Source organism: Mus musculus, chromosome 15 (genome assembly GCF_000001635.26).
Source record: "Mus musculus strain C57BL/6J chromosome 15, GRCm38.p6 C57BL/6J".
NCBI classification, from domain to species: Eukaryota; Metazoa; Chordata; class Mammalia; order Rodentia; family Muridae; genus Mus; species Mus musculus.
The window spans coordinates 25,984,366-26,004,974 of NC_000081.6; the positions used below are offsets into that span (position 1 = coordinate 25,984,366).

The 20,609-nt window shown below is 41.6% G+C and overlaps 1 protein-coding gene across 1 annotated transcript; it reads left to right on the forward strand.

Moving 5' to 3' along the window:
• On the forward strand, window positions 1–14,117 carry Zfp622 (zinc finger protein 622). Its single transcript, NM_144523.3, has 6 exons — window positions 1–818; window positions 2,433–2,681; window positions 2,796–2,958; window positions 7,088–7,200; window positions 11,741–11,884; window positions 12,802–14,117. Exons 1-6 carry the CDS (start codon window positions 185–187, stop codon window positions 12,927–12,929), a joined length of 1,431 nt encoding a protein of 476 aa, NP_653106.1. The 5' UTR covers window positions 1–184; the 3' UTR covers window positions 12,930–14,117.
• Window positions 14,118–20,609: the final 6,492 nt, after the last annotated feature.

A 20,609-nucleotide genomic window follows, 5' to 3' on the forward strand; every position in this document is an offset into this window, starting at 1 on the left:
GCGAGTCGGAAGTTCCCTCACTTAGAACTCGGAAGTTCCCTCACTTAGAGCCCGGAAGCTGGTGTCTGGTGTGTCTTTTCCTGGCTGTGGGCGAAGGAGGTTCTCTGCGTTTGTGGGACTAGAAGGCGGCCGGTCAGGCTTAGAAGGTTCTCGGCTGGGTCGTCTCTGTCTTCCGGGCCCGGGGATGGCGGCTCTCACGTGCATCACCTGCCGGGTGGCGTTCCGCGACGCGGAGCTGCAGCGGGCGCACTACAAGACGGACTGGCACCGCTACAACCTGCGGCGCAAGGTGGCCGCCATGGCCCCGGTGACGGCCGAGGGCTTCCAGGAGCGGGTGCGGGCGCAGCGCGCGGTGGCCGAGGCGGCGGAGGCGAGCAAGGGCGCGGCCACCTACTGCACGGCGTGCGGCAAGAAGTTCGCCACCTTCAACGCCTACGAGAACCACCTCGGCTCCCGGCGGCACGCCGAGCTGGAGCGGAAGGCGGTGCGGGCCGCGAGCCGGCGCGTGGAGCTGCTGAACGCCAAGAACCTGGAGAAGGGGCTGGGCGCGGACGGCGTCGACAAGGACGCCGTGAACGCCGCCATCCAGCAGGCCATCAAGGCCCAGCCCTCCACGTCCCCCAAGAAAGCGCCCTTCGTGCCCACGGACGAGTGCGGGAGGGCGGCGGCGGGCGCACGGGGCGTCCCGGAGCGAGACCCGACGGAGAAGCCGCCCCGGCTCCAGTGGTTCGAACAGCAGGCGAAGAAGCTGGCGAAGCAGCAGTGGGAGGACGGAGAGGAGGAGGGAGAGGAAGAGGAGGAAGACGACGAAGACGAAGGTAGGTAAGGGTCCTGTCGGGGTTGGGGCGAGCGGGAGGCTCCGGGAGACATCGCGATGGAGACGAAGGGCTGGGTCCACGTTCAGCGATGTCGCCCTCCCCTGAGGCCCCCAGCCCGAGCCTTCTTCAGTGTTTACCTTTGCGACATCCATTCCCAGGCTGGACCCTGACTTTCTTCTTATCCTTTTACCGCAGCCTTTGAGGGAGTGGGGTTCCAGGCCCAGGGCATCCCGCCTGGATTTAAAGATGTTTCCTGGTTTATGACTTTTAACTAGTTAAGCAGATGGATTGTAGGCCTCCATACTTTTTTGGTGTTTTTTTGGTTTTTCGAGACAGGGTTTCTCTGTGTAGCCCTGGCTGTCCTGGAACTCACTCTGTAGACCAGGCTGGCCTTAAACTTTAGAAATCCCCCTGCCTCTGCCTCCCAAGTGCTGGGGTTAAAGGCGAGTGCCACCACTGCCGGGCTGTAGACCTCCATTCTTATGCTTGCTCCCGGACGCACCAAACTTCGTGTGGACCCGAAAGGGAACAGTATTTGGGGATTTCTATAGGACATTTTAGAGTGAGGGCAGAAGTGGTTTAAATGCCTCACTGCTCTTCATTTCCACAGGGCACTTTGTCTGTCTGCGTCTCTGTGGTGGATCCAGGACCTAGGGCATTGATTAAAAACAGAATAAAAGAGTAGAGGCGCATTCTTAACGGGCAAAACATTCTTTTAGTTTGGATCAGGAAGGGTTACACTGGTGCACAGAAAGCTATGCTGTTGGCACGCTGCTGTAGAATGTGTGGTTAGAATGGCTTAGGATTTTACATTTCACTTAGTTGACTAAAACTGAGTGAGGGTTTCGTGTTGCCTGCAAGCCTGACTTGTGGGGCTCCAGCCAGCCCCAAGGTTCCTTACTTTGTGAGTTCTTTATTCACCCCCACGGCACTGTTGATACTGACAGTGTTTGTGTTCATGTCTTGGTCGGTTTATACTTCTGTAACCAAGCATCTTAAGCCTGGTAATTTATAAACAACATGAACTTATTTTGCCACAGTCATGGAAGATGAAGTAAAAAATGAAGCTACTGGCACCCTGACTGTTTAGTGAGGGCTTGCTCTGTGGAGGGGTATTTTTCTAAGCCTTACTTAATGATGGAAAAGGCAGATCTAGGGTGTGTACTCATGGAGGGGGAGCAAAACACAAAAAAGGAGACTTGCCAGTTCATTTAAGTCCTTTTCTTAGGACATCAACTCACTCATGAGGTTCCTAGAGGTCCCATGTGTTACATTGGTGACTAAGTTGAACTTGCATGGACACATATAAACAGAAGCATTCATATAGCAGCCCTGCACACACCAAAATATACACTAAAGTATTCCTGTGAAGTGCAAATGGTAGACAGCTACTGAACCAGATAGGAATCCAATTAACTTGGTGTCCAGTACTGGGCTAGGTGCAGTAATGCATAGGAAAGAGGTTAGCAACTATTTTATAGAGCTTCCTGCTGGAAAAGAAAGATTAAAGAGGTTTTTATCATTTAAACTTGTCTGGGGGTATTTGATCTCTGATTGTGCTTGCTTTATCACACCTTTAAAAGTAAATTTATTTTTCAAAACTTTGGCTTAAAGATTGGGAAGATATTGATTCCGATGATGGATTGGAATGTGAGGACCCTGGAGTGGAGGATCAGGATGCAGAAGATGCAGCGGCTGAGGAGAGCCCACCCCTAGGTGCCATCCCAATAACAGACTGCTTGTTTTGCTCCCATCATTCAAGCTCCCTCGTGAAGAATGTGGCTCATATGACTAAAGTCCACAGCTTTTTTATTCCTGATATAGAGTATCTTTCAGATTTGAAAGGACTAATTAAATATTTGGGTAAGTACAATGATTTTGCTTTTGATGAAGAAATATTTTTCAATTTGTGAGAGTAAGTAGTGAGATTTAACCTGACTTCTAAAGATTGATTTCATATTATTTCCACATGACCAGGAGAGAAAGTTGGTGTTGGCAAAATTTGCTTGTGGTGCAATGAGAAAGGGAAGTCCTTCTATTCCACAGAAGCTGTACAGGCACACATGAATGACAAAAGCCACTGTAAGCTCTTCACAGATGGTGACGCTGCCTTGGAATTTGCAGACTTCTATGATTTTAGGTAAGATGAGTTTGTGAGGTGACTTGAGGTTATAGTTATACACTAGTGGATAATAAACGATATTTGCCCCCGTCTTCTGAAATTGGGTTGGGCTCGCCGTGCAGTGAGTTGAGATAGCACCTCAGCTTTGCCAGTAAATTCCTCACCCGCATTACATGTTCCTAAGCTACAAGCTCACTTGAACACATTAGAAAAGTGAGGACCTCTGGCCCAGAGTGAGTGGGAATGATTTACTTTTGCTCTTTGTGATTCAATAGTCAGAACTTTAATTTTGCTAATTACTTTATGAATAGAAATTCAAAAGTTAGGTTTCACATTCTGGGCTCCCTGAGAGACTTTGAATCACAGATGATCTACTAAAGAAATTGAACTGCTTGGTAGTCTATACCAAGTCTTTGGCATTTGGTAGTGAGGTTATTTCATAGATAATTCAGCTCGAATAGGAATCTTGAGCAGTTCATACATATGCAACAAGTAGGTTAGGTGTTCATGAAGAAGTAGTTTCTTTTGTCAGAATGTATGTGAAACAGCACAGGAATGTACAAGCACGCATAAGTACCATGCCAAACAGCCACAACCCACGTGATCTAGGTGGTCAGAAAATTTCGTCTTTTAGAACTTGTGTTGCCTTCTCTTCCTGATTTTGTAGTTTGCAATTGAGGGTGGCGGTCGAATTGCATAATTAGGAGGTTAGAGGCATACAGTATAGGAGACAGATTTGAATCTCCGCCGGAGACAGAAAGCATCGTCCCCAAGCAAGAGATATTTATCCCTTTCTAGTTCCCTGCCAGACAGCAGTGTATTTGACCTTCAGACCGAGTGTCAAATTGGGATTAGGCTAAGCAAACAGCAGAGAGAAGTCAAGAGACTATAACCTTAGTAACTGGCTTGAAATACTGAAGTATAGACTTTCTGATTTCTTTATCTACATCTGCTTCTTATATATTTAAGTTCCTACTCTGTCTTGTAAATTTCAATACCTCCTATAGGCTTTGACTACCAATTTATACCCTCTGATGCAACCATCTCAACATCAATCCTAGAAGTTCTCTTTTACATTTGAATTGCATTCTGCTATTCAACCTAACCTCTTCATCTTAGAGAAATGGTCATTCTCTCCTTCCCAGTAATGCAAGCCAATAATTTTGCAGTCATTCTTGGTATTCTATATTATGCTTGCATTAATTCTTAAATCTGTTTTATCTGCCTTGACATGACCTTTAGTATGTGCCTTCTTTTCCCTTCTCCAGTGTCCAGGTCTAGGTCACCATCCGCTGTCATTGAGTACTGCCTGCTTGATCTTACTTTTCATCCTCACTCCCTCTGTGATAGTCTCCAAAGCTAGCTTGAGAGATCTTTGTATAGCATTAACTCGTGTTAATGCTGCTCAGAATATTTCAAGGGCCTCCCTTCTTAAAGTAAAAGCCAAAGTTTGATGGCCTATGATGTCCTTGGCATTCTGACTCTAGCCATGATTCTGCTGTTTAGATTCCTGGATATTTTCCTAAAGATAGCAATTTTGTAAATTTGAGAAGTTTTTTTTTTAGCTTCGGCTCAGAGAGTCCAAAGACTTGAGCCTTTATTTCCTGAATGACTCAAATTTCACCATGCCATCGTGACCTCCATGACTATCATTCATAAAACAGCAATGCCTACCTAGTCATTTTTGTCCCTTATTATCCTTATAGCCCTTATTGCCATTTCACGCAACATTGTTACTTATTGTTTGTCCTCTTGATGGCATATAGCTCCTTTTATTGCACTGTTACTGTTTACTGAGTGTGTTGCTCAGACTATTGCTATCAATTAAAATTGATTACTGATGTAAATGGATAGTTCCCTGACCAGGGATGTCTCAGTAGGAAAGTACTTGTGTAGCTTATTTAAGGTCTTGACTTTGGTTTCTAGTACTACCACCAGCAAAACCTCAACAAAAGAATAGAATTCTCCTTTGAGTGTTTTTTTTTTTTTTTTGGACTTGATGTATTTTGGCTCCAAAAATGATGAATGGTATGAGCATATATAAAAATGAACATTAAATGATTTATTTGCTTTACAAAGCAAAACTTAATAATGTTTAATAAGAAACCTTGGAAACAAGGCCGTCATTAATTAAGTGCTTACTACCTGCCAGGCACTTCACTGAGTACTTTGTGAATTTACTGGTGTAGAGGAAAGAACAAATTATAATTCCACCCTTCCAAGATAACTCTTGTTTTGACCTTGAAATTTCCCTTGGGTGTATTTCCAGGAATCAGCATTATATACCTACATGGGTAGGTCTTGGGTGTATTTAAACTTTATTGAATGAGGGTTGGAGTACATGTTTTTGAACTTTACATAAATAGAGTAGCAAAGAGACCCTTCGGGTCTAGCACCCTTTGTTCAACTGTACTTTTGGGAAACTCATCCATTATGTTTTTGGTTTGTTTTTTAAAATTGAGTGTTTTACCTGAATGTTTGTATGTGTATCTTCTGTGCCAGTGCTCGCAGAGGTCAGAAGAGGGACTCGGAACCCTAGGAACTGAAGTTACATAGTTGTGACCCATGACATGGGTGTTGGGAACTGATCCTGGGTCCTCTGCGAGAACCAATATTCTTAACCTCTGAGACATCTCTCCAGACCCACTTTGTTTTATATAGTTACAGATTTTTCTTTTTAGGTTACTAGAGTGAATATTCTCTACTTCTTATCTACTGTAGTGGTTTATATGAGTGGTTTCTAGTTTTGAGCTGATAAAAACAAATGCTGCTCTACCATCCTGCTAATATCTGTAAATGTGTATATTTTACCCACTATGTAAATTCTAGTAGCTGGCCCATAGGAGTCGCACAAACAAAAAGAAACAAAAAGATGTGAGTGTGGGCACATCCCCTCCTTGCGTGTGTTCTCTATATAGTTCCACAGTTAGTGGGGGCAAGTGTTTCTTTTTAGCCATATGGCTGGATATATAGTGGTTTTAATTTTTTTTTTTTTATGAGCAATGTAATTGTGAACCCTTTTACATCTTAAATTAGCTGCTCAGAGGTATTTTTGTTTCTGATTTAGTCTTTTATCTATTCCCTGTTGGTTGTTTAGCTGTTAATATTTCAATGTTTATTTGTCCAACTACTTTTTTAAATTAAAATTTATTATTTGTGTATATGTGTATCTGCCTTTGTTATGTATGCACATATGCACATACCATGTGGAGGCCCGGACTTGGTATTCCGATGTCTTCCTTGGTCATATCGCACTTTATTTTTTGCAACAAGGTCTCATTGGGACCTGGAGCTCACCAGTTCAGTCAGCCTGGCTGGCCGGCAAGCTCCTTAGACACTCTTGTCTTCACTCCCCTGGTGTGGTTCTAGGCAGGCAGGGTTGGGCTTGGTTTTCATGTGCATGCTGGAAGGCAGGCGACCTTAGGTCTGCTTGCATGGCAGGTACTTTACCCACTGAGCATCTCGCCATCACTATCTATAGTTACTCCTCTTTATGTCCATTTAAATAGCAAATTTTGGATATATTTAGAAACAGTTTTATAACTATACCGTCCAGTGTGGTAATTACTAGGCATATCCTGTGGCTGCTCAAATAAAATAAAAGATACGCATTAGAAATTCAGTGCTTTAGTCACATTATCTGCAGTTTTAAAAATTCAGTTCTTGAAAAACTTTATTTATATCTAAAGTTAACATGTGAGGCACATAGAAATTTGTTCTTCTGTCATCACAAAATTCTGTTAGGCTGCAGACTTGTGGAACTTGACTGTATTGTAATTGAGGTGTGACTGCGTGTCCAGCACTGTATTCATATCTTCTGCATGGTTCTCTGTGCAGCCCTGGCTGTCCTGGAACTCACTATGTAGACCAGGCTGGCCTCGAGCTCAGAAATCTGCCTACCTCTGCCTCTCAAGTGCTTGATTAAAGGCATGCGCTGCCCCAGCTTGGTAATCTTTCTAGAGAGGAAAAATGTCCTTTTAAGGGTTATTCGGTCACATTTGTTGGCAGAAAAATTCTGACAGTAATTTTTATCACTCAGTTCTTGTAGTGGGCATTCCCTGGAATCATTTGGTAGCTTGGCCACATTTGCCAATGCAGGTCTCCCGTTTAGTTAAGTCTCCTTATTAGTGTTATTTCACTCTTACAGGAGTAGCTACCCAGACTACAAGGAGGGGCAGGATCCTGCTGAGCTTGAGGCCTTGTCCACAGACAAGATCTTGGAATGTGATGATGAAACCATGGAGCTGATACTTCCTTCTGGTAAGTGTGTTTGTCCAAACGAAGTTGCTTGGTGCCAGTGTATAGTGGAAGAAGCATGTCTTCCTCAGTTACCTGCTGCGCTGAAGGAGAAAGAACGTGAACCTTTAGTGTGTGTGTGTGTGTGTGTGTGTGTGTGCGCGAGTTTCCTCAAGTAGTTGTAAACTTTAAAAGTAGTTACTTAGCTCTAGGTTGACTGTTTCATTAAAATTGGGTTATTGTTTTTCCTTTTTTCTTTTCAAATTTACAGTACTTTGACTAGGTATTTAATTAATTTTTTAAAAAAAAATGTAAACTAATAGATCCATCACACTATCTCTCCCTCTTTCTTCCTTCTGTGTATGTGTGTATGTCTTTTTCTGAGAGTGAATTCTGGAACCAGTATCCTTACAAGTATCAAGGGCTGTGCAGATGTTTAGTTGATCTTGTAAGACAAATCTGCCCTCATTTTACTAACTCTCAGCTCTTACCCAGAGAATCAGATAACACCTTAAGTAAGCTGAATATGGTGATTCTTAACAAAGCAGTGTCTGACATGTAGAACACTGTAATCTTCATTTCACTGTAGTATATTATAAAGACATTACTGACAGGCATGATCCTATTTGAGGATCATGCTCTGTTTGGGTGAAGTTTTCATCTGGGCTTTACATTTTTAAAAATTGGTAAGGAATACTTAATTATGTAGAAAGCACATTTCTTAGGGTCACTGAGTGTTCTAAAGTTAATCAAAGCCCCAAATGGGTATCTCTTTAGGAAATGTCTTCTCCCATTCAGATAATTAAGCAACCCCTGACTGCCTTTTGAATGTTTTTCTTCTTAAGCATTTGTCTGTGTGGCCATTTTGTTTGTGTCAGTTTTCCATCTGGACATCATCTGTCCGGTTCCTTTATAACCACCAGCCCCTTCTTTCTAAAGCATGCTTTACCCTGTGTGGTTCCACACTGGGAGCCATTACCTTCAAGGTATCTGAGAGCTTCTTCTGGTGCCTGTTGCCAAATACTGCTCTCCCGGGTCTCTGTATGAGTGGTGCTTCTGGTACTCCACTCCACCACAAGACTCCTTGCTTTTACACCTTGGGAGAAGATTCATGAATATCTCCTGTGCTCCTAGAATACTGGTGATTCACTATGCTCTTGTAATCATTGTCTTGCTTGTTTGTCTTCCCTCATTTCCTTTTAAAAACATGTAAGTATTTTAAGTAAATGCATATTAATTTTACCTATTTATAAGATACAGTGTGGCATTTCGGTACATGTATATAATATATAATGATTCTGCCAAGGTGACTAGTATATTTATCCTTGCTATATTATTCTTTATGTTGGTAACACTAAACTTCTCTCTGTTGACACTTTTGAAATAGTTGTCCTCCATCATCATTAAGGTATATACATACAGTGCTATAAAACAGTAGAAGTGGCTCCTCCTCCCCAAGCTCCCATTACAGTTGAGAGCAGACTGTCCTGTCTCATTTCATCGTAGTACTGGGTCTCAGATACTTAAAAACCGGATAAATATTTGTTGACTGCTATGGTGGCAGTGACTTTCAAAGGGAAGGCAAACTTACTTGAGTCTTCGGTCTGTAGTAATAAAGGAAAAGTGAGCAGAGGAGGCGGGCAGGAAGTAAGAACTGTACTTGATCTTCTCCTGGGCCTCATTACACATTTGTCACAACTCAGGAAGTAGAAATCTCTGAACAAACCTTGTATAAAAATGTAGTGGCAGCGTGTGGATCCACTAATAGTTTTTTGAGTAAATGACCTCTGAAATTTCTGGGTAAGCTCAATTTGTGTGCCAGCATTAGCATAGCTGTTAGTGTAAAACCAATTTTGGAAGAATCACACACCTAAGAGTTTGCTCTAAACTGGTTTCAAAAGCATCAGTTGTGGTACCTTAAGTGTAGATAATACTCATATTGTGTCATAGTCAAATCAGCAGCTCTACGGTTCCAGAAACAGTGAAGAAAATAACCAGTAGAGGGCGCTCGGAGCATTTCTTTGGAAGACTGGCTTGGGTCAGTTCCTTTGCACTTCCTTCATTCTTCAGTTCATATGGTGGAAATTGGTGTGAAATACACATTGATTTATCTGCCAGCTGGCCAGATGAAGCTGATGTTGTATCTATGAGAAATACACAGTTCATCTTAGAAAGTGAGGTTTGGAGATACTCTCGTATTTGCTATCAGTTGCATTGGGTGTTCCACGGGAATGGACAGTTTGATCAACAGTTACATGATGAAAGGTAGATTGACAGGCACCTCCTAAGTCAGACATAACTTGTTACTGGACAGTCACAGCCTTCTTAAGCTAATCTGTCCTTCCCAAGGCCTTCAGCTTGAGCTGCTCTCGCACCATATATGGTGTTAATGCCAGGTTCTCATTGTTAACTGACAGCAAGAATAGCCCACTTCTCTTCTACCAGCTCTCAGAAGCTGTAAGATACTCTTCCAAATGGTGCTTACAAATATACATGTTGACTTACTGTTTACTAATTACTAACTTCATCATTTCCTCATTTAGGGATAATCATCCTTGCAGATCTGTACCACCCTGGCCTACCATTGTAATTTGAAATCCCAGTAAATCTTGAGGTTTGCTGATAGGACCTTCACTTAGATATGTGTCTTTTCCCTATTAGATTTATCTCACATGGATGTTCAGAGATCATGTTTCCCTGAGTTGAACCACAGGTACAAACCAAGGTCTTGCCATGAAAATGTCCAACACATCAAATAGCTGGTTCTAGAGAGATACCTTTTATCTATCCATACTGGTATCCAAAGACCACAAGATTAAATTGGAAGTTTCTTTTTGTCAAGACCTGAGTCTGATCACAAAACATCACATTTGGGTGACAAGGAAATACTTTCCAAGCATACAGGAGCTCATAAATAACTTGACACTCTTTTCCATGTCAGTTACAGGCGTAGATGTTAAAAGCAAATATAGCCTTCTACAGCTTATGTGATAAACTATTCATATTTGCTTATTTGTCAATTGTTTTATTTACATAAGTTGAAAACTACTCTGGGTACTATACCCAGGGTTTTACCCTTATGTGTTTCTATTTGGAAAGGTATTTGATTGCTTATATCTTAATTAATATTCATCTAAAAAACATAGCCTGCTTTTATTAGTAAACCCACAGGTGATGTTGATGCCACTGGCCTAGGGACCAATCTCTTAGGATAGTATGGGAGAATTACCTTTTGAAAACCATTTTTCTGGTGGAGCCTAGAATTAGCCATCCCAGACAGAGCTTAACATATTTATTAGTTTCCCTGCTCAGAAGTCAAGCCATATGATTTGGTTACTTCTCTATAAATGGCCAGAAAGCAATGATTTTGTGTACCATTCTGTCTTTGTGTACCATTCTGTCTCTAGTAATTGTTTAGATCTGCTTTGTAGCTCAAAAGTCAGTAGAGATGTAGGTGAGTGTGGCTGTGTTCCATTAAAATTTACAGACTAGTGGAGTGGATTTCAGACCTCTAACAGACAGACTTATACTTATAGGAACCTCAAATTGTTCATCTAGTAAATAACTTTACTTATGGGTTTTATTAGTGTAATTAGAGAAGTTGCAGACTTTACATTGCCCCTTAGTTTTCGTAATTTGAAATGTATATTCTCTTTTCTTTGTTTTGAAATTGTATTTACTATGGTTGTGAGTGGGTGGCGGGTATTTGTGTGCATATGCCATAGTACATATGGGAAGGCTAGAGGTAACTCTGTGGGCTTGATTCTCTATCCACCTTAATGTGCTTTCTGGGAATTGAACTCAGATTGCCAGGTCAGCACAGCTTACCCAGCTCTCTGGCCCTCTTTCCTTTTTGCTTAGTGTATTGCACTATTAATGGTAAGCCTGTGCATTGGTGTATACAACCATATTCGTAATGACATCAACATATATTGGAAATTAAAGTTAAGAATTCATTTCTCAAAGTTTTTTTGTTTCACTTGATTTCTGCAAATAACCACAGGTTTAAAGAGAATTTAGCTTAATCTTTTTGAGATATCACGTGGTTTTTCATCATTTAGGAAGGAGTGTATCAGCTTTGTCAATGTAGCTAAATAATACTTTGATGTTGTTAATCTGCCTGTGCATTTTAATATGTGCAGTAGCATCTCTGTCCTTCAGCCACTAGATGCCAGTATTACTCCATTTGTAACAATAAAGACATCTACAGTAGGTATCAGATTTCCCTGTGTGGTAAAATTTACTCCTGTTGGAAGACGACTGGAAGAGAAAACTGAACCAGAAAAAAGATGGTTTCATTTTTGTTCTGGTTCAGTTTTCCCAATATGGCTTGTAGACCTGATGTCAGAGTTATTCCCTGCTTCATCTTCTTTCTCTTGGGGCTTTTTAGCCTTTATATATTTTCCTAATATTGGTCTGTTTTTCCTGTAGTGTATTCCTGCTTATTTCTGTTTTCCTACTAGGATTCCTAAGGCTTGGTGCCATTCAAGATCTTTTGGGAAGCCTTTGGTTTATAACTCTGACTTGAAAGACCAGTGTTTAAATATTGCTCTTCTCAAAACAGGTGCCAGAGTGGGTCATCGCTCCTTGATGAGATACTACAAACAGCGATTTGGCTTGCCAAGAGCTGTGACAGTTGCTAGGAATCAAAAGGCTGTGGGCAGAGTTCTCCAGCAATACCGAGCCCTGGGGTGGATGGGCAGCACAGGTACACCATTCTTATATGCATGGATTTCGTGGGCGCTTGGGTGACAGGTTATCATTCGTGCTGTCCGTCTGACTCCTTTCCAGGGGAAGCTTGAGTCTTACTTCTGGGACTCCCATTATCTCAGGATACTTAGAACACTTAAGTCCAAGACTCCATGACTTAAAAAATTAATATTCCTGGTCTAGTAACTTAGTATGCATCATGAACCTTTCCAGAAGATAATATCTATAAAAAATCTTATAAATTACATGCAGAAATTATCTGGAGATAACTCAGAAATTAAATAGTACCTTAGTGGAGCTGTGGCGCCTAACATGGCATATGTAGTTTCACATTCTAATCTCACGTCATGAACATTATTAAATTTCACTTCTGCTTGCTCATTTGTGCAAGGGAAATGATTAAGAGGACCCACCTTAGAGTTGAGAGGCTTGTCTGACACAATGCATGTGTGAGGTAGTGCACTTACTACAGGTAGCCCAGCCCCCTTTGGCAGTTTTTCCCAATAGAAGTAGATTGCAATGAGTAAATCTGACAGCTGAAGTTATTAAGCTTTGAAACTACAATGTGCTGTTATTTAACTCTCATAGTGTGCTGTGCAAAACTGTCTTCTCTGCTCTTCTGGGAAATAAAGTCCAAATGGAGGTAGTGAAGATAATTTGCTCCTTTCTGATGTCCCAGAAAGCCTAGAGCCTAAAAACGTAGCAAACATCACTGTTTACAAAGTTCTGATATGCACAGTTCTTAGATGCACGTAGATCTCTGAGCCCCATTGCTTGGAATCCCCACATTAGATTCTGTCTTTAAATATCAGAACCCACTTATCCTAAGCCAACTTTGGGAATTCTAAGATTTGACTTCCTCTGTTAGTAAATAAGAGATCAGAGCCTCATTGCTTACCATCCTCCCAACCACAGGAGCAGCTCTCATGCGTGAACGGGACATGCAATATGTGCAGAGGATGAAATCAAAATGGATGCTGAAGATAGGAATGAAGAACAACGCCACCAAGCAGATGCACTTCAGGGCCCAAGTGAGGTTCTGAGAGGCTGAAACAGATGCATCTCCCGCTGCACTTCCCTCCTTGTCTGAGGACAGGGAAGCCAGATTGCCGAATGGTTCCTTTGCTGCTACTTCATTTGTTCTGATCTAATAAAGTCAAAATCATGGTTGTCTTCAATGTCGTATTTGAGCAGTGTTTAAAGCTTTCAAGTGGGGACGGATGTGAAGCTTGGGCTTGCTTGTTGGGCTCCAGGACCTGCATGACCTCCTGACAGTTGCTTTCCTGCCTCAGCTTTCAGATGCTTTCTGGCTGTCAGCATAAGGTGGGAAACGCAAGCGATTTGTCTAGTCCAAAATTAGTTTAAAATTTGGAATAACTCATTACTTCTTGTCTAAGGGACCTTCGTCAGGGGCTTTGAGGATTATATAAGAGCAAAACTGAATGTCACTTGTGAATGTATGTGGCTTAGGAAGTTGCCCATGTCTCTGGGTGTGTTGATAAAATGCAGAAAAGAACAGAACATGTTAAGGGCTTGGTATGCAGGGTTTTTATTTCCAAATAAGAACGAAGAATGACTGCCAGCTTTTAAGTAGTTTTTAGGACTGCCTCACAGTTAAATCTCTGAAGAGATTCTTAATTTAGGTTGCTTAGGAGAAGGCACTAATAATACCCTGGCAGGGAAGCTAAGCTCATTCATTGAGCTACCTTTGGGACTTTGAGAAAGTGATACACTTTGTGCATTTTGGGGGGTGGTTCTTTTAGTCCTTTTATCTCACGGCTTGTGAGTGCTTAATGAAACAGAGGACCCAGTCCATACTAATATATACTTCCCAGCAGTAGGCTTGTGAATAAACACTCTTTCAGTATACAAAGTGCCATATCAAGGTCAAAGCTAGGACGTTCCTGTGACACAGTGCCTAAGGATCCCATAGGCTGAGGTTGCCTGGACCCTGTGCTAAATGACCTTTGCCAACCTTTTATTATGACACTTAGGGTACAAGCGGTCCTGATGTAGAATTGAACCCTGTGTCACTCAGGATACAAATTCACTATTGTTTAAAAAAACGGGGCTCTTTGGTTTGAATTCTATTCCTTCATCTTTTCTATAGCCTCCCCACAGAAATACTGGGTCTCCTGACATCTCTGACATATTTAAATCTGTATCTTTATAGTGTGTTTCAGGTGGTGTTTTCAATTTACATTCTATTAAATATGTATTCTAATTGTGTTAGATCTCTTCTAGGTTTCTTTCATTCAACAACTATCAGGCATCTAGCTCATTCCTTCTGACAGTTACCTGATGTTCTTCCACAGTGTGTTTACCTCCTGCTGAGTGTATAACTTGGTTGTCTCTAACCCATCAGTACCGTATCAGGACCTGCAGCATGTACCTCCAGCTTGTACTTGGTTTTATATGCACACCCTGTCATATTTTACTCCTTTTTCCTTCTTCCTTTCCCTTCTGCTTCTTACCACAGCAAGTTGTGGTGTGTAACTGAGTGTGAGGCAGTTGTGTTGGTATTTACTAACCCCTCAAATACCAATGCTACCCCCCGTTTGTTTTATTAGCTATCTTTCCCATCCAGCAGGAGAGACTTTCTGATTTTTGAGTACAACCTAGTTTTTCACTTCTGTCCACATAAAATATTACTATATATTATAATTATTATTAATTTATAGGCCATTTTGATTTGTGTGAAGGCTTTCCTCCTGGGAGTAATCCCAGGACCAGGTATAGCTCACCAGGTTGGCTTGTGTGACTTTAGCTGGAGACATCAAGACTGGATCAACAATATGAACTAACCAGTACCCCCCGGAGCTTGTGTCTCGAGCTGCATATGTATCAGAAGATGGCCTAGCCGGCCATCAGTGGAAAGAGAGGCCCACTGATCTTGCAAACTTTATATGCCTCAGTACAGGGTAACGCCAGGGTCAAGAAGTGGGGGTGGGGGGGGGAGTAGGGGGAGGGTATGGGGGACCTTTGGGATAGCATTGGAAATGTAAATGAAGAAAATATCTAATTAAAAAAAGGGGAAAAAAAAAAGACTGGATCACAACTCAAGACCTCAAGACAGCATAAACTTGTTCCTCTCCTTGCATGTAGCAGAGGTACCTGGTGGCCCGGTTTCACTGCCCATCTCCAGAATAGACACTTGGTGCATTCTTTCTGTGTTGTATTCGACAAATTAATGTTTTACTGAACAGAGGCAAATTTTTATAATTTTTCATTGTAAAATATAGTAGTATTGCTGTTTCATAGAGGAAGAAATAGAAGTTCAGTAACATTTTAAAGGAGACTAAAGATAGAAGCCTGAGATGATTCCTTGCTCAGGCTTCCTAATACTGCTTCCAGCTACGGTCTGTTTCCCCAGATTCCCCAACAGCAAGTTGTAATGGTGTAACGGAGTGTAGGCGGATGGTATGCACAGAGAAGGGTAGTATAGTTAGTGACAGATTAACCCTGAGATAAACCGCTTTCGTTCTGCTTCTCCCCATAAGCTGGAAACAAAGTGTGTAGTCATCCATACAGATGAAGGGTAATGCTTGAGGGGTGGCAAAGCAACAGCATGAATGGAACAAGCTTTCCAAGTGACCAGGAATAAAGCTATTAATTAAGCCAGTTGCTTTGGTGGGGTTAATCAGAGGAAGTGAAGCCATACTGTTGTGGAGTTTCTATTAGTTTCTAACATACTCTAAGAGTCCCCAAGTGATGCTAACAAAAGGTGTACGTAATTCAAATTTGTTTAAGATCTAGTTGACAGTAATTGTTCCTTCCCATGTGACTATCCTCAAGCTGAGGTGGGTTCAGTTCTTATGCAGAGCTTGGTTTAGAGACTGGGAAATAAGTACAACTTAAAATCTTGGGGATTTCCTCAGAGACGCACACACTGTATGTATGTATGTATGTATGTATGTATGTATGTATGTATGTATATACATATAGGGCTGGGAGGAAGGGTATATTTCATTTTAGTTTGTAACCCATCCTCCAGGGAAGTCAGGACGGGGATTCAAGGCAGGAGCTGGTACAGAGGCCATGGAGGAGTGCTGCTTCCTGGCTTTGCTCTTCAAGGCTTGTTCAGCCTGCTTATTGAACCTGGGACCACCAGCCCATTGGTGGCACTGCCTCCCATGAGGTGGATACTCCCGCATCAATCATAAAGAAAATGCTACAGGCCAACTTAGTAGGAACATTTTCTTGTTTGACGTTCCCTCTTCTAAAATGACTCCACCTTGTGTCAAGGTGACATAAAAGTAGCCAGCACATGGAGTAATTGATTTTCCCTCCAAGATTGGCAGAGGAAAGCCTGTGTGGCTAGATAGTGTGTAGTAAGATCACATTGCCTGTGTGAATCCCCAGGGTGGGCCATTTATGAATATCTGAGGATGAAGCCTAAACTACGGTGGAAACCTCAGCAGTTAGAAACTCAGGGCAGTGTTCTTATAATCTCATTTATCTTCTTTGTTTTGGAACAGTACAGACAAAATATTTTCATAAATTGCATGGCAGCTACATGTCTCTTGTTCCTTCTTTGACTCCTAGGTCTGCCTATCCTTTAATGATGGGCTGGACTTCCTTACTCTCACAGTAAAGTATAGAAGTGAAGCTGCCAGTTTCGATGGGAGTCATTAAAGGCAGTTTGGCTTTTACTTTCCTTTCTTGTGGTCTTGACTGCAAGAAATCTGATTATCCTGAGGAGTTCATATGGCATGGAGTCCCAGGTCACATGGGACTTGTGATAGTCCCAGATAAAATCGCAGCTAACTGCCAGCACCAACTACCAGCATCTGAATATCTTACATGGCATTCACATATAACTTACGTAACAACAGTCCCCACCAGTTTCCAAGCATAATCTTAAGACAGAGTCAAGGAAAAACTGCCTGTGAACCTTTCTCAAGTTGAACAATGGAATTGATGTTACAGCTCAGTTAATTCCTAAGATTTACATTACTAAGTTTACACACTAGTAACTAGAATGCATTGTTCATAAATTCTTTGTCTTCCACTTTGTGTTGGAGTTTACCAATATACATCTAAGGTCTGAGATTTACACATACTATTTCAGCTCATCTTCATGTCACCCTTAAGAAGCAAGTAGCACTTCAGTTACAGGAGAGGAACCTTAGATGTAACAACCTAAAGCCACACTGCTCTCAGTCACTATTCTATGCTGAGAAATGAGAGTCCCTTGGAATTATAGAACTTTAGATTATGGTCAGACAATACCCACCATTTAATACTTTAGTTTTGAGTTGTGGTAACATGTAAAAATCTGTGTACTCTGGATGGTACAATGTAACGTCTTCATGGAACATGTTAGTATCTGACATCAGGAAGAAACATTTCTCCAAATGCTCATGTGTTTGCTAACCACTATTCTGAAAGCTGTTCACAAGTAGTAAGGTGTGTTTGTATTTTTGGTTTTGGTGTGTGTGTGTGTGTGTGTGTGTGTGTGTGTGTAAGAATGTGTTTTGCCTGACTATATTTGTATTGTGTATTATGTATTCCTGTTGTCCGTAGAACTCAGAAGAGGATGTCAGGTCACCTAAAACTGGAGTTACAGATAGTTGTGAGCCACCATATAGGTACTGGGAACCAAACCTGGGTCCTCTACAAAAGCTACAAAAGCAACAGTTCTTAACTGTTGAGCCATCTCTATAGCCCAATTTGTTTTAGTATTTTCTGAGTAAACACAGTAATTTTTTTAAGAGGGACTGAAGAATATACAATTAGCATATCCCTATGTTTAATAAACCTATATTTGGGTAATTAAAACTGTACTGAAATCACCCAAATTGTCTTTCTTTCTTTCTTTCTTTCTTTCTTTTTTTTTTTTTTTTTTTTTTTGGTTTTTCAAGACAGGGTTTCTCTGTATAGCTCTGCTGTCCTGGAGCTCACTTTGTAGACCAGGCTGGCCTCAAACTCAGAAATCCGCCTGCCTCTGCCTCCCGAGAGCTGGGATTAAAGGCGTGCGCCACCACGCCCAGCTTCCAAATTGTGTTTCTTAAATCTGTAATTTTGATTATGTTTGGAAAGATAGCTTAGTGGTTAAGAGCACTGGTTGCTCTTCCATAGGATCCACGTTCAATTTCCAGCACCCTGTGCTGGCTCACAGCCATCTGTGCTTCCAGTCTTAGGGGAGCCAGTGCCTTTGTGCCTCAGCAGGGCACTGCATACATGTGGTGCATGCAAACATTCAAGCAAAATACCTGTTCCCAAAATATTTTTTAACATTTAAAGTTCTGAATTACTCATTATTATACGTTTTTTGTTAAACACCACAGCTGGCATTCCAGTCTCAACACCATTACACTGAGTCGTGTATCTCAGATATGTAAGATGGTTCCAGTTTCCCTTTTCCAAACACAGTATCTGCAAGGGTGGAAGGTAAGATTCTAAGTGAAGGACTTTGGAGCTCCTGGGGGTGTTTCCTATTGTGGACTGCATGGGAATGAAAATACTAAATTGGGATTAAAGGCCTCCCGAGTGCTGGGATTAAAGGCATGCGCCACCACGCCCAGCACTCAGGAGGCAGAGGCAGGCGGATTTCTGAGTTCGAGGCTGGCCTGGTCTACAGAGTGAGTTCCAGGACAGCCAGGGCTACACAGAGAAACCCTGTCTCAAAAAAACCAAAAAAAAAGAAAAAAATAAAATACTAAGTTGACCATAAACCAAGTGAATGGAAACTTAACATTTGAGATCGGAATGACTTATTCCAAGATGTCTCTCATATTTCCTGCTTTTAGCACGTGAAATTGGGACAACTTTACAAACGTATCCTCCTTCATCTTGAAACTTGGTGGTGTGATTCCTGGACATTCTTACATGTATATAATGTGAAAATTCAGCAACAGGGTTAAAACTTAGAAATATGCTACATGTGATTTGTATAGATGAAGTCATTTTAGTCTCTAAACAGTTCTGTGGACACGAAAAAGTCTTGACAGTTAATGAGTGGTAAGGTTGGGATGTGATTCCAGGTACTAGAAGACAGTACCTAGTACTAGAGATAGAGCACTTCACACTAACAGTTGTAAAGGGCTTTCTTTGGGTTATATTGTTCTTTTAAGCTGAGATCTTTTTAAGAGTACTCAAGTTTCTTAAGACCTCTTGTTTGTGATAGTTGCATTATAAATTATGACTGGTAAATTAAAAATGTTTATTTATTAAAAAGTAATAAAATCAGGGCTGGAACATAGTTTAGTTGCCAGAGTCCTTGACTATCGTGCAGGAGGTTCGATCTAGGTACTGTATAAACTGAGTAGGGCACCTCATATCTGTGATCCAAGCACTCCAGATGTGGAAGGAGGATTACAAGTTCAAGATCAGCCTCTACTACATAGCAAATTCATAGCCCCCTAAGATACATGAAACTTTGTCTCAATAAATTAAAAGCAATGAAATCATTATTTGTTAATGTTAATGTTTTTTTCATAAAAATATAGCACCTGAAGCTATAATGAGATGAGAAAGTTTAAGCTGCCTTAATCTGTCTTGTGGTGCTACAGCAATGCCACGGATCAGTTTGTAAAAAGAAGAAATTTTTCTCAGAGCTCTGGAGGCCGAATTCAGTATTAAGGTGCTAGCAACCTGGCAAAAGCCTTTCATGGTATAAATGAAAGATCAAGAGAGAGTCAAGCCTGCTTTAATAAACTCACTCTTGCCACAACAAACCCACTGTGACAGCAGAATTAATCAGTTCATAAGGGCAGAGTTTCTTAAAGGTCCCTGTCCCAACACTGTTGCACTGGGGACTCAAAATATGAATTTTGGAGGATGCATTCAAACAGCACGTAGCATTCATGACCAGAACTGCCCCAAGTTCACGTATTCACAATGCACAATTATTCTACCCAAGTGGCTCCCAAAGACTTAGCCAACAGTTCTTGTGGGCTGGTGTCTCATGATGCAGCTTTCCTAGACTTCAGTTGCATGGTTGTGACTGCAGATTGTGGTCTCTAAGGCTGCCTGACTCCCAAGGGTACCAGAGTGGGGTACCTTAGGGAATTTTCTGTTTTAGCTTTGCTCTTAAGGATCTCTGGACATTGCCCTAATGGGTACTCTCTGCCGTGGCTCTGCCACTTTGATGTCTGCCTGCAACTGTTCGTCGTTTGAAATCTAGGTGAAAGTTAGTATGGCCTTCATAGTACTTGCATTCTACATGCTTGTAAAATTAGCATCCATAGTATCTTCCAGAGCGGTGGGTCAAGCTACACTCTTGAGCTTGGGACTGCGTGAGACAGGATTTGGTGACAAAGAAGCACTCAGTTTGCGTCTCCAGGAGCAGAGGCTGCTGGTGGTGTAAGGCAACAAATGGTGCTATTCCACAGACACGTTTCTAGAAAGTTGACCTACTTTGCCTCTAAGATTTCTGGAAAATGCCTGTCGGGTCATTCCCCTATTGGTTTGTTGAAAGGAACCTGGTTTCTATTTACACCAGTCTCCAGCAAGTAGATAGTTGACCGCAAACTTGATTTTCTTACTTGAACATAATGTTCTATTCTTAACGTGGTTGAGCTGAGAGTCTTCCAAGTCTTCCATTATGCTTCTCTTTTGATTGTTATTCCCACCCTAAAGTCACTTGTCTTGTCGCTCTCCTGATTGTAAACAACCACAAGAAGCCATGCGCCCTCTTAGGCTCTTTCCTGCCTAAGGATGATTCTAACTCCTTCCTCTTGAATTCCATTTTCTATGAAGACTTAGAACACGGACACAAT

Coding starts and splice junctions, on each gene's coding strand:
- Zfp622 (NM_144523.3), top strand. CDS start 185: ATGGCGGCTCTCACGTGCATCACCTGCCGGGTGGCGTTCCGCGACGCG. Junction 2,959..7,087: donor GCAGACTTCTATGATTTTAG/GTAAGATGAGTT, acceptor TCACTCTTACAG/GAGTAGCTACCCAGACTACA. Junction 11,885..12,801: donor GGGGTGGATGGGCAGCACAG/GTACACCATTCT, acceptor TCCCAACCACAG/GAGCAGCTCTCATGCGTGAA.